Below are 14,057 nucleotides of genomic sequence, written 5' to 3' on the forward strand. Positions count from 1 at the left end.
CTTTCTTTAGCATTATACAAAATGTATTTCTATCAAGACACTAGATGCAACAAGATGGAGTTCAGCCTCTTGCTGTAGGTTTCTTGCTTGATTAACACAATAAACTACCGTTTTTTTTTACTTATTGTTTATTTTCATTGTCAAGTCATTTATTAAACCTCTGTTAAATAACATTTTCAGGTGTTGTCGATGGACGGAGTCTTGTCCTATAGAGATCCACATTTCTGGCAGCACTCCTCCAGTGTGACCATCGGTACCATTCATGTCCAGGTCACCCCAGAGACACCAGATCAAAGGATAGTCAGCCAAGTGAGTCCCATCCTGGTCTTGTGGTATCTCACTGCCTGTCTGTGATGTTTGCCCTGTGATGTTTTGCTCTCACCCAACTTGCATGTTACTGGAAAGGGTTGCAGTCATATGATGGGAAATTAAAGCACTGTTCATTGTACTTATTGAAAAGAGCTAGGGCAATTTCCCTATGCAACAAACATAGCATTTATCTTCTTGGTCAAGATTTCATTGAGCTAAACTGGTTCACTTATTTCATGATGCAGACCTCAAGAGTGATTGTATATTCCCCTTCTGCAGGTGTGTGCAGTTTTTAAGGATATAGGAGTGCAGAACCTGACAGTTCAGGTAGAGAAGGATGAGTACTTCCTACACATGTCAGGCTTGACTTCCAGCTACAGAGAAGTCCTGGAGATGACCCAGCACATGCACAGTGTCGGGCACCCCAGCGACGGCACAAAAACAATCTGAACACAGTAACATCTAGACTTGATAGTGTGATATTTAAGACATTTGCAATTAAGCCTCTTTATTTCAGTTTTTGTGTCACCTTCAACAAAATGGTTTGATAGTGTTAGATATAGGAAAAAGGTAACAATCCTTAGCACTAGATGTTCCTGCTTGACCCAACTGGAGGGGAAAGTCAAAGCAAGAAATGCCAGCTCAATGACATATATATATGTATGACAGGAAGAATTTCTTTAATATGCAATATGACTTTATTGCAGTACTAGCATCATTATACATTTGTAGATAGCACTGCTGAATATGATAATGAAAATATCGTTTGTATGAATATGTTTTTTAAATTATGTATTCTATGTTGATATGTAACTATGTATAAAGTGTATGAATATGTACATGTCTACCAGCATGCGCTTACATTATTACTGTACAAAGTTAACCATGTATGGTGTGTTGGGTAATAAAACTTGTATATGTGTCAGAAGGCTTGAGTCATGAAGAAATAGTGAAAACTTTTGTCCAAGAAAACTGTATAATGCACCAGTGTAATACTTGCTCCAGCAGATGTTAATGAAAACTTAATATGCACTATAACACAGTACCCATTAGGTGATTTTTCATTTACATGTACAATGTAATATATTAGTGTTATGTAAATAAGGTCCTTATTTGTTTACGTTACTGATATTTGTTAATAACCTAAGGTATCTATCACAGGTATAATATTACATCATAAATTATGAATTCCCAACATCAACACCCTGTAATAAAGTTTCTCAATATTAAATGGTGCCTCAATAGTATGTGCCCTAAATCATAAAAAGCTCTTGTGTTATCCTCCTCCAACAACAAAGTTTCCAACAATAATCGCCATACGGTCCTGCTGGGGGCTACCATGCTCAGCACTTCCTTTTCATCCCAAACCCTAAATCAAGGCTTCTCCACAAATAACCTCCAATTGCCTAGGATACTGTATAAACCCGCTTCAAGTTAACCTTCGTTTTCCCAACAGCTAACGTTTGGCTTGTCCAGAACAATGGCAACTCCACGACATTGCTGCCGACAACATAGTAACGATAAAGTTAGGGCTGGTAAAGTTAGGGCTAGGACAAGGGTTAGGCGTTCACGATGGCGACCCCATGCGGAGTTTAAATGTACTGCAGGCCTTTGCAATAGTTTACCAACGTGTGAAGTCGCATGGAGCAAGAAGGTGCAACATTTGTAAAGATTTCCCGCGACGGTTCTTGCTAGCCGGTATGTAAAGTGTTATGCCGCGAGAGAGGAGACCACCTAAGCGCTACAGGCGTGAGTATGACTCAGCTCAGCTCCTTGCTTTGCAGTACAACAGTCGTTTACAGTGGAGAAAATGTTGTGGCGTGGGGGAGGGGGGCTTGTGCTGCATATCCTGTTACAACACGTTGTTTTGTTGAAGTTTGTTTGCTTTGTACCGTTGTCGCACGTTTTTGTAAGTCTTTTTGTAAGAGGTCAGAGACTACAGAAGTCCTTCCATGTACACGATTTTCTATGGTCTCGTGTAGCATCATCTGAAAGTGAGGGAGAGGGGGAGGACAGCAGCAGTAAGAGTTCCACACCACTCAGTCAGCCCAGCAGCCAGCCCAGTGGTTCACCCAAACGGACCAAACCAGGGGAGAAGAAGAAGAAAGCCATCCCAGCACCCGGGCCTGGACAGCCTCAGGTCAGCCCATGTGTTAACGACTCTCATGCCAGAAGCATCGATTTGTGAAAAATGTAGAAACATGCAAACTTGAACTGTCATTGTTGAATATGCCCCCAAATCATATTTTTTTGAGTTGTAATCTCAGCATTATAATGACATTTGTTTGACTATTCAATTTTTCTAATCATTTCCTAGATATAGGAGTTTAATTGATTGATTTTGATTAATTGACATAGGCTTTTGCAAAATCAGTTCCTTTGGGATTCACCATTTTTACAGTTTGCTAAAACAGGATAAAAATTAACCAATGTCTCCATTTTGTCCATGTTTTAACCACTGTCATTACCGTATTCATCCCAATTAACTGGTTTGTTTTTTGATTGCAGGAGGCGTCACCAGTTTCGAACCCTCCTCCGGCTTCGGAAGCAAGCCCCCCTCCTGAGTTGTACAGTGTACCACCCCCCACCCTCATGGCACAGGACATAAAAGTCCAGAATCCTTTTGATGAGTTTGAGCAACAGCATCCCCCTCCCCCTGCCCCCAACCCACATACCCTGAAAACCTTGAATCCACCTGTTTCCAGAGACCCAAACAAGGTGAGATTATGAAACATGATATACTGTAATTCCTTGATTTTTCATAGTAGGGTCACTTTTGTACCTTGAACTGATCATTAACGTTATCAAATCATTTGTCTTCCACCCCCTTCCCTGCACTTGCCACGACTGAAGATTTAAAGTTGCATAAACATTTCCATTTTCCAAATTACAGTATCTATATTTCCTGAAGATCTTTATACATACATGTAGGTCCTAGGTTTGTTTCTGCATACTTTGCAAGGAATTGAGCTGAAAACTGGCTCGAAACATTACCCTCATCTTGCATTTAGTACTGTTAACAAGTGGTTTATTTCATGAAAAGACACAGCAGACTTGCTGTGTATAACATATTCTGGTGTTTTTTGTCCCTCCACAGATGGGCGGAGCCACCAATGGGTTTGTGTCTGGCCCTGCCTACCCCTGTGGGATCTGCAGACAGGAAGTGAGTGACAATGATGAGGCTATCCTGTGCGAGGCTCATTGTAACCAGTGGTTTCACAGGGTGTGCACCGGGCTGACCGAGGCGGCTTATCACCTGCTAACAGCTGAACAGGCGGCAGAATGGGCATGTGATAACTGCCTTAGAACTCAGAATATTCCACCGGTTCGACTAAAGGACCAGCCACTCTCCATGATGTAATCCTTTGTTTAAACTAACGTTATATGTCTGTCGTTATCAGTTGTCGAAGTTTAAGAGTTCTTTTAACCCCTTGAATCTAGTCAACTCATTGCTGTACGTTTCAGTATAGTCAAGAGTTTGAAGAAGGTTCATTTTGTGTTTGGTAGCGATGTAACGTTATTGACAAATCGTGAACAGCATGTAGAGCCCATTCTTGTCTATCCATATCCAAAACAGTAGCCTTGTAGAAATTGTACCTAACCTCACACTATACTATTAAAGGACTTCTATAAAGCCTGATATCAGCATGTTGTCCTTGAGTTATATTGTTGATTAAAAAGTCCTACACATACTTTGCTTACATTCTTGAGTGAATAAAACATCATAGAAACAATGAACAGGAGTCCGAAGGGCACAAATTCCATGAAGTCATCATGGTATTTGTGGTTCCTCATAGATGTAAACGAGGCCCTGATTTACATGGTTCATATAAAAAAATGGTCCTCTTTTCAACTTAAACGCTACTTAACTTCCAAATGCCATTCGGATTGAATTACCATTATGTACCTTTACAGAATTATAGTGTTTTCTTATCAATTATGCAAATTATCTCAGTTACATAATTAATATCTATTGATATTGCACTTTACCTCAGTCATATTTGTCATGTTTGAGAGTCCTATCATGAAATGCAGTGGATTCATAAACTTTCACAAATTGTGTTCTAATTTGCATGATTTCTATACTTATTCATTACTCAATCTATGTAATGTCACATACCAGAATCATGAAAATCCGTCAGTCCGGCCCTTTGGGGGTTTGGAACTTTATGAGTTACTTGGTGATCTTGTTTTCAAACTCACCAAAATACATCATCACTATCTTCACATCATCATGATCAGGGAAGTCTATATTGTTGCAGTACACAGCGTAGCCGACAGAGGTCGTCCATCAGTGGTCTATAATGCGCGAACTGTTATAATGCGCGAACTGTTTGACTTGAACGTATCCTGGCATGAATAAAAAAAGTTGAAAGGAAATCAACATTTAGACAAAGAAAAATGACGCGTTGTTAAAAAACATTTTTTTTTATGAACACGAATCTGCACACAAATAGCGAGCCAATGTCACAAGGAAATCACGAGGTGATGACAGCAGCAAACGCGAAAATGGAGTTTCATTTAGCTGCCTTTCTAGTCACCAATACCTATTCAAAAGGTACTACATAAAGCTAATAAAGCTACACTATCATAGCTAAAATGTGTTATTTTTGGCTCATTATCTTCGTAACTCCTGATATTAATCTATCTTATATTCACTCGTTCGCGTTGTGATGCCGTCGGCCATTTCAGCAATGTGAACTTCAGCTTCCGGAACCAAATTTATTGTTTGGAATCGCCAGTTTTACGACGTTATCACCAGTTTGCCAACGTTTGTTGAACAAAACTTGTAGTACACCACAGGGGAGACTCTCTGAAACAGGATCGTCATACTGAACGTAGACTGGGGTCCCACGTTCGTGTGACCGAAAGTAGACGGTGGGAGGGGCGGAATGTCGTGTGGACTTCGCTCATGTTGACGCGGGACGAGACTAGGCGGGACGGACCTACCCTGTTGGGACAACGTTTTGAAAACTTGTCTTTCACAAGCTTGTTTCAGTCTGAACAATTGCAGTGATGAAGTGACATTGAATCTGTGACCGTCGTCATGGGGGAAATAAGGAACTCACGTGAATATGGTAGCTTCAGAAGCTCTGTTTCTCAGAAGAAAGTAAGTAAACTTGTTTGTGGCCTTCCTTGTTATGCTGCTGCTTGTTTTCTGCCTTATGATTACGTAACCAGGGTAAAACATACGCCTTAATGTATATATGGCCAACTTGAGCTTGTAATATGTTTACAGCTAGCAGCTATAACGTTGTACTTACAAGTTCACAAAGGGCCATAAATTTGGTTCAGCACCATGTTGATAACGGTGGAACAAAAATATGTTTGCTTTGTACTGATCACAAAATTACAAAGACACGATCACATTGCCTGGTAAAAAAGATATAGAAGTTATGTTTCTAAGTCTATATTTCTGTAATTTTGACAAAAAGTAAAAATTGTGCATTAAATCAGGGAGAAGCAAGGAGCTTAATGCAGAACAGTATAAAGTTGTACAAAATGGTGAAAAAGTAAAACACTGATTTTAAACCACTAAAACCCTACATCTGCATGGAGATCAATTGCTTGTTCCTTTTGTGGCTTACTGCAGGTTGTAGTTGATGACGATGACAGCAAGGTGTGGACCATGTATGATGCTGGCCCGAGGAACGTGAAATGTCCGTTAGTCTGCCTACCGCCTGTCAGTGGTACTGCAGATGTCTTTTTCAGGCAGATCATGGCCCTGTCAGGACTGGGCTACAGAGTCATAGCAGTAAGCACATATTTTCTTTAATGTGTGTATCTCAGGGCCCTGTTAGTGTTAAAATGCCCTTTGTATTACTAGTATGTACCAGAGCGCAATCACCTATGAAAAAAAAGAAATGTGGTACAGTGTTACACTTGTAAACTTTTAAGATGGTCAAACCTGTTGCCTTATATTAATTCTAGCCTGTTCTCTTCTAGCTTCAATATCCCGTGTACTGGAGTCTACAGGAGTGGATAGATGGCTTCAGAAAACTACTGGATCATCTACAGTTGGACAAGGTGCCACAAGCATGAAATCTTGTCATAGTTAACAGGACAGCAATTATCTTAATTCCTCTTGATACTAGATTATATAACACAAGTAAGTCACCACAAAAGTAAATCATCTACAACAACAAACGTTTTCTTAGTCTATTAAGCAAAAAAATATTCATTTTAATGACGAAGTTGAGGTATACCCACATTAGGTGTATTGTCAGATAACTGTCTGGCATGTGCTTTCGACAGATTCATATATTTGGAGCATCGCTGGGAGGGTTCTTGGGCCAGAAGTTTGCAGAAGCCACATACAAGAGCCCACGGGTTCACTCCATGATATTGTGCAATGCCTTCAGTGACACCACTGTCTTTCAGCAAACTACAACAGCACCAACGTGAGTACTGATAACACAATACTTTCATCAGTTTTGTCTCAAAACTTTCGAGGCATAGGAAATAGACATACATGTACATGACAATGTTAAGAAGAAACAGGCATGTATCAGACGTAAGTGTAGTTACCATTTCAAACAATGAAATTAGAAAAATTGATAAATGGGAAAAACTTTTAACATCTAGGAAGAACTGTCTTTGACTGTTGGCAAAATATGGACATTTCGGGATTGATTCATATCCTGAATGGCAGTTGTAATCATTTATCATTCTTTTTTCAAATCAGAAAAAATGAAGTGGCACTAAAAACAAACAAACAAACAAACAAGGAATTAAATTGGTACAGTCTATTGAACAGTTATGTAATCAGTTACATTCATCCTTGCCAGTCTCTTACAGTAAGAGCTTGTATTTGGCAGGTTTTGGCTGATGCCTGCCTTCATGCTGAAGAAGATGGTGATGGGAAACTTTACACAGGGCATGACTGAACCTGCCATTGCAGACTCCGTCGACTTCCTGGTGGAATGTGTGAGTTATCACACGGGTTTGGAATTTATGCTGTACTTAGGCTAAAGTCAGTAAAAATGATAATGAGGTTCCAAAAAACTATTTTGAATTGTACTCAGAAGAAATCTTGGGTGGGGTGTGTCAAGAAGAACATCAACATGTGTAGCCTATCCGGTATGAACTAGGGAAGGCTGGCTAAGTGCTGCCTAGCCCCCAGTCAGGGACCTTTGCAGCTGTATAATATACATGTACATATATTGTATGGCAACGAGCTGCAATACTGTCTGGAGGAGGGTGTGTTAGTGCCATCCAGTGGTAAGGTTTGAATTTTTAACAACTTTTTAGTTAACCTGCTCATAAGTCATAATTGGGAATGCAGGGCTTGAAATACTTTTTCTGTACCTCGTATCATTGCACGTTTGAGCCCTGCAGAAATATGTTTTCTGTTCACAGTGTATGTGTTGTGTCTCTACAGCTAGAGGGCCTCCCCCAGTCTGAACTGGCCTCCAGACTGACCTTAAACTGTCAAGATTCCTACGTGGAGCCACAAAGGATCCAGAACATTGCCATTACCGTAATAGATGTAAGTAGGGTGGAAGCAGATCTTTATAAGCCCTATTTCCTTTATATTAACTGCAGATGGATAGCCTGCCCCAGTCTGAGCTGGCTTCACGTCTCACCCTGAACTGTCAAAATGCCTCTGTTGACGGAGAGAAAATCAACCAATTACCTGTCACAATCCTTGATGTGAGTGGCTGGGCTCTTTCTTTACTGCATGCTCTTCGGGGTTTTCTCTCAGCTTGTGATGTCGCCTGGCTGCACATGTGGTATCTCAGTCTATAGGATGTGGTTTGGGATGACTGATTTTCTTTTTCTGTGGTACTATGTCTGGCAAGGAATGATAGAAGATGAACAAATATAGTGTATGATGCAGTGTGTGACTTGTTTGTGTAATATGTTATAATTGTTAGATAAATTCAATTCTTGACAGTCTAGACAGGACAATTTCATTTCCAGCTATCCATTTTATTTGCTTGCTTTCCAGATGATTGACTCAGCCTGTTCTTCTATTTCTCTGATATTAACTTAAGTCATACAAAACAGTGTTAGGTAGTTATGAGCTATTTTGGACACTGCCTTCTGCTTGTTGTATTCTGTGGTCTGTTTATCTGCCTTAGTGATCTTTATAGCTTTCAGTGATGGGTACAGTGCTTTCACACCCCCTTTCCTCTAAAGGCTGAAACTACTGAGCGACCAAACAATTTGATGGGTTGCAATGCATATCTTTGCAGACACGTATTTCCTTGCCTGAAATTTAACATCATCCATACTGATAGAAGAATCTTCATTTTCTTTGCTACCTATACATCAAGGACTCTTCCAGGTTTCAACATTCAAATGTCAAGATGGATTGTGCCATTCCAATGTTTCAGTCAATGTAAATGGTATAAAAATACAGAGAAATGCCATTTGTAGACAATGGTAGCCATGAGATGTCATGTAGAGCAGAGGATAGTGCATTTATTGATGGAACCAAAACTATGAAAACAATTACTACATCACACATTATCACACATTGACCATTGTCATGTTTCGAGGACACATACAACAATGCTACTTAGTATACAGAGACTTTCTTCATTTTTCAGATCTAAAAGAATGTGTTCCTTACGACAGTTTCTCAAAACTTTTACAATCATGTATAATCAATTTCCAAGCAGGCTGTGCTGATTGTTGAATGTGACAATGATAAAGAATGGCAGTAACTACTGTTACAGTCAACAGGTTTAAGTGTACCGTATAATCAACGAGAAAATGCTGTAACAGATTTGTTGTCCATCAGGTATTTGATGAGAGTGCTTTGTCCACCTCTGTGAAAGAAGAGCTCTACAAATGTTATCCCAATTCCAAAAGGGCACATCTCAAGTCTGGTGGCAACTTCCCCTATGTAAGCAGAAGTGCTGAGGTCAATTTGTACATACAGGTATGGTATCTCTCTCCTGCTCTCAGACCTGGGTCACTGGAAATTAGAATGCTAAATTATGCTGTAAATTATGAAATCTTTGCAGTGGTTTTATATTTTTCAAACACTGCAAAAGTCTCCATGTCACTCCCACTCCAAAATAAAACCACCATGAAAGTACTACATGTAGTAAATGAACTTGCAGTGTCCAGAAATGCCTGGTTGTCATGGAATAGACACACTGGCCATACTATAATATGCCAATAGTGCTGGTGTCATGTACAAAAGTAAATCTGGCTGAACTATTGGAGTAACTTGTTACATCTCTCCCAGATACAGTACCAAGGATATGCCTGGAGCATTCTCTTCTCCGATTTGATCTTTATTTCCCACCTCATTCATGTTTTTTTCTCCCGTCCTTAGATACATCTTCGTGACTTCCACGGCACTCGCTTCTCCGCCATTGACCCAGAAATGATCACAGATGCTGACAGGGAAGCCATCAAACAGAAGCTGGAGACAGATGGTGCAGAGGCAAACTCAGAGTAGTAAAGCAAACATTCTCCCAACACACCCTGTTCACTACATGCCAGTTAGAGTACAGTGTTCATTGTCCATAGCAGGTCCATAGTATACTTAATCTGAAAAATTATCATGTGTAAGATCCATACTCAATAGCTTGCATTATTTGAATGATTTTGTACTTAAGCATTTTGATAAAAGCTTAAGTTCCGGTTAATTTCTTCCTTGCAAAATATTTCTATGCATTATTCACGTCACAAAATGATCTACTGCAGAGCAGTCCTGGCTTACAGTGATTTGATGAGAAATAAAAAATATTTTATGTTTCATTTTCTTCTATGTAGCTCTTAGTACGTTAAGTTTAAATAGTATCCTGTTAGTACATGTAATTGTCTTTGGACAATTTGATTTGCCAAATAGTGTCTAGCATTTATGGTTTGCTATTGTATAGTGTTTAGGAGAATGATGATCTTGTGGCCTTCTGCTTAGTGACATGAGAAGGTGAAAGGAAAAGTGCAAAAGAAAGTACCCTTAGAGATGGGATAAAAAGGAAATAACATTGTAATGTGATAGCATAGTCAGGATCCAATGGACAGTTGGCCCACGAGACTATGTAGCCTCAGTGTTTATTTCAGGTATTAAATGGAAAGGTATGTTCATAAGTGGAAATTTGTGTTCAGTGCTAGAGAAAAAAGTCAGTCATTCAACTTATGTTGTAAAAAGACAAATGCGCAAATCTAATTGAATTTGTTACTGCCAAGAGTAGTGTTGGATGTGCCACATTGGAAAGAAATGTCATCATGAACTACAATTGAACTATGTAGCCAACTTGAAAGGTTTATAACCATGAGAATTTTGCAAATGGTCATCATACATTTTCGTAATATTTGAAAGCAGCATGTACATGTACCTTTTACCGTACCTTGAATCTGCCTTTAATATTTGCCTATACAATATTGATGTTTTCATCTTTTCAATGAGGGGATCGACTATGTTACAAAGAAACATATTATGCTTGATACTCTGACATGTAATGTTTATACTCTTTGGAACATGATTTATTAGCACAAACCATCCAGTATATGTATTTGACTAGTATTTTACTTAAAAGCTACAAGAATCTCCAGCTCTCAGGTTTCATCATTCTGTGAACATCTTGTACCTTTTTGGTCACTTGAGATTGACAATAGACACTAGAGTGACAACTGGCCATTTTGCTCTGTACATTTGGAAGTGGATTAATGTTGAAAACATCAGTGAAGGGCTGAAGGCTGTCAGTGAAAAAAGGCATTGCAAATGAACCAGTGTCAAACTTTCAAAATGATCAGAATGTGCTATACCAATGAGACTTTTTAGTTCATACAATATTTGTACAAACCATGCTACAGTTTGTAGACCCCACATTCCACCACAGATGCCATTCTCTACAGTAAGGGATTTCTCTGTTTGCAAACTTTCAATAAAGTCCAGTTTTTCAGAGCAATATGTTGAATTTCACTGTGTATGTTGAGTCTTATCTTTAATCTGTGCCACAATAACCACAACCTCACATTATTCAATGTCTGTGTAAGGCTGCATACCAGTATCTGATACCATGTTATTGCCATGTGGTAATGGATTGACAATTTGAATACATATTTGGCATTTGCTAGTTAATTTTAAGGAGCTGACAGGAATCAAGTACTTATAGTTTGTAATCAAGTTTTATTCTATCATACAATGTAATGTTACATGTACCATCTTATCAACAAGACTATGACACTCACAGGCTAGCATTTCCTGAAATTGTGTGCTTATTCTTATATTTTTTTTTGAGTTCTAGGCAGTACAGTACCCCTGTGCCAGCCTTCACATAGTCATCAGTACATATGGCTGATACAGTACAATTTTCTTCCAGCACAGGATTTGATCACATAAACCTTTATCCTGCTGATTCATCTGTAAACAAATACATTTTGGATCTCGTCGCTGGTTGAACCTCTCTCCCTGCTCAAGTAGCCTTTTGGCACCAAATTTGTATTGGTTACAACTTACATGGTAAGACAGTGTCAAAAAGTGCTAGGTCATTAGAGTCCTCACGCATGTCATCCTCACTCCCGTTTGTACACAGTATCTAAAGGCTTCCCTTTTGTCAACTGGTACCTCATTATTTTCTGATAGTTAACATAGTTGCTCTTGGGTGAGACCTTGTTTCTGTGGTGAAAATGGGCCAGGTTGTGTCTTCCTTTCAACATGCGTCTGAGGAGCACCTCGATGCCTCCCCTGGTCTTCAGCCTGGTCTCGTAGCTGTGTACGTTCCACCTCCTGGTGTTACTCGGCTGGTAGTTTCTTCCCATTGTAGCAGAGCAGGAGGGTTGGGTGAAACGTGGCAGTGCCCTGGACAGTCCTGATGCCAACAGTCTGGACCCCTGAACAATCATGCTAGCCATAGCCATGACTACAACTAGTGGACTGTTATAACGATACTATTTTGCTTGTGCCAGTTGGTGTGCCAGGGAAGTATCCGATGAAAGCAGTAAACTGTCCTGTTGGGAAATTGGAAAGATAATTTCAACATACATGTTCAGTTACTAGTACAGAGGTTTTAGTCATGTACTTTATTTTGTTCACCAAAAATTATATTGTACTTAATTTTATCTCCAATCGTAATTGGTACGATATATGACAAATAAAAAAACAAATCAAATCAAACAAGAGTAGACAACTATAAGAGGCATGCCTGAAGGAGCCAAAATCAACACATCTTGGTGTACAGGCTACACAAGGAGGTTAAAATTTAACCTTGTATTATTGTAAACCTTGCTTACTGCCCCCCTCCCACAAAACATGTGCACACGTAACTGTTATAAGACTTAGAGGTTCCCCACCTAGTATGCACTAATACAAGTTGGAATCAATACATGTAATATGTGTACGATTACCTCCAAGAAAGTGACTCTCTGCTTGTCAAAGCGAGGATTCCATTCAGCTGCAACGCAACGACCTCTCAGTCTCACTCTTCTCACGTCCCCGAGCCTCCGTACAACTCTAAACTCACGCGAGATTCAACAGGATTTAGCGAGACTATAGGCCGCTTCACTAATTTGTAGCGTAGGCAGATTTGCATCCTCTTTTATGTACGTATCTAATCAACCTTAAATCTTTATACTAGCGAAAAAATTATACAGAATAGTACTAACGTTACATGTAGAATTCTATTTTTCTCGAACTTACGAGATTCTAACTGAGGGTTAGCTGAGGAACTATTTAGTTACAAGCGGATGGAGGTGATGGGTCCTGTAGCAGCTCAGCAGGTGAAAGGTTACATTCCAGTATTTGTTGACGTGCTCTCGGCAACACTGCCAGCCGGTCGGGAGCAATTATGGTAGGTGTGTGAGTGTTATGTTGCTAGCTTTGAATAACTTGTAGAGTAATCGCCGTCTTACAGTAGATCTGTCTGTACTGATCCCAAGCACTGTCAATCCATTTATCAGGTCAAGTCATCAGTTGAGGTATAATTTTGAGCAACGTCCTAAAAATTACCATATTTATAACCGTTATACCAGTGCGCTGCAGTTTTGGTAGTAAAACATATCGTTTTACAAAAAGTAGCGAATGCATAGAGCCATACTTGTCAAGTTTGTGTATACTAATACTAGTAGTATTTATTGATTATTCCCTTTTTGGATTAAAGTATGTCATTCATCTTGTATATGATAACTTTGATTTCTTGTTGTCAATTTTTAAAGTGAGTCTCTTTAATCAGACATCTGTAATGCTGTCTCAACATTTTTTTTCTGAGATACAAAATACAATGATGATAAATATCATAGGAGGACAAATGGAAGAACATGATTATCATAAATAAAAGTTTTTCTGTATCTACAGCTCTGCAACTATTGCTCTGCACCACTACTGGTGACATCTGCAACCATCATCTTTAAAGATACCAGGCTAAGATCATGAGGAAGAGATAGCCACTGTTCCAGGCCCCTCCCTGACAGACAGAAATGTCTGGGGAGGACCAGTGCTCCACTGAGGTCCACACTACACAGCCTCAATCTGCACGGCCTCCATGGAGGAACCGGATTGGACCGCTTCGGAACAAAGAGCTGGTGGAGATCCGCCCTGGGCGCTGGCTGAAAATCCTGCACATTAAAGCAGCGGCAGGTGGCGGTGATCAAAGGAGCTCAAATGGTGATGAAAGGCAGGATCAAAGCCTTGGCTGCCTAAATGTAAAAGGTGATAACACTCCTACAGTAAGCCCTAGTGAAAAGGTTGATGTTGAAATAAACACCACCAAGGCTTTCAGCAGTCAAAAAGAATCCAAAGCTTCAAGTAAAACAGAGTCTGACAGTGACACTTCTCATCAAGGAAG

At 39.7% G+C, this 14,057-nt stretch overlaps 3 protein-coding genes and 1 long non-coding RNA gene across 5 annotated transcripts in view; 3 read left to right on the forward strand and 1 right to left on the reverse strand.

Moving 5' to 3' along the window:
• Positions 1-1,764, forward strand: part of LOC109469688 (zinc transporter 5-like) — a 9,820-nt gene extending 8,056 nt beyond the window's left edge. Inside the window, exons 12-13 of the mRNA XM_019768252.1 lie at positions 181-309; positions 589-1,764. Of these exons, the coding sequence (XP_019623811.1) occupies positions 181-309; positions 589-759 (300 nt within the window). The 3' untranslated portion in view covers positions 760-1,764. The remainder of the gene's footprint in view (positions 1-180; positions 310-588) is intronic.
• Positions 1,765-1,899: 135 nt separating this feature from the next.
• On the forward strand, positions 1,900-3,958 carry LOC109469722 (pygopus homolog 2-like). Its single transcript, XM_019768306.1, has 4 exons — positions 1,900-2,058; positions 2,292-2,449; positions 2,818-3,027; positions 3,407-3,958. The coding sequence occupies exons 1-4, from the start codon at positions 2,022-2,024 to the stop codon at positions 3,668-3,670; spliced, it is 669 nt and encodes a 222-aa protein (XP_019623865.1). The 5' UTR covers positions 1,900-2,021; the 3' UTR covers positions 3,671-3,958.
• Positions 3,959-4,802: 844 nt separating this feature from the next.
• LOC109469712 (maspardin-like) lies at positions 4,803-10,789 on the forward strand. Of its 2 annotated transcripts, none has more exons than XM_019768289.1 (8): positions 4,803-5,419; positions 5,903-6,064; positions 6,256-6,336; positions 6,565-6,710; positions 7,128-7,236; positions 7,855-7,962; positions 9,059-9,199; positions 9,602-10,789. In XM_019768289.1, exons 1-8 carry the CDS (start codon positions 5,357-5,359, stop codon positions 9,725-9,727), a joined length of 936 nt encoding a protein of 311 aa, XP_019623848.1. In that variant the 5' UTR covers positions 4,803-5,356; the 3' UTR covers positions 9,728-10,789. The 2 variants fall into 2 exon arrangements, with proteins under 2 accessions (XP_019623848.1, XP_019623847.1); XM_019768288.1 differs by lacking the exon at positions 7,855-7,962 and adding an exon at positions 7,691-7,798 and having other exon boundaries at positions 4,804-5,419.
• A 601-nt stretch (positions 10,790-11,390) lies between these two features.
• LOC109469738 lies at positions 11,391-12,735 on the reverse strand. Its single transcript, XR_002140206.1, has 2 exons — positions 12,622-12,735; positions 11,391-12,225 (listed from the first exon to the last, which is right to left on the reverse strand). It is a non-coding gene; the product is annotated as an uncharacterized LOC109469738 (long non-coding RNA).
• Positions 12,736-14,057: the final 1,322 nt, after the last annotated feature.

The sequence above is a fragment of the Branchiostoma belcheri genome, unplaced genomic scaffold (assembly GCF_001625305.1).
Source record: "Branchiostoma belcheri isolate BF01 breed outbred unplaced genomic scaffold, Haploidv18h27 scaffold21, whole genome shotgun sequence".
In the NCBI taxonomy this organism is placed as follows: Eukaryota; Metazoa; Chordata; class Leptocardii; order Amphioxiformes; family Branchiostomatidae; genus Branchiostoma; species Branchiostoma belcheri.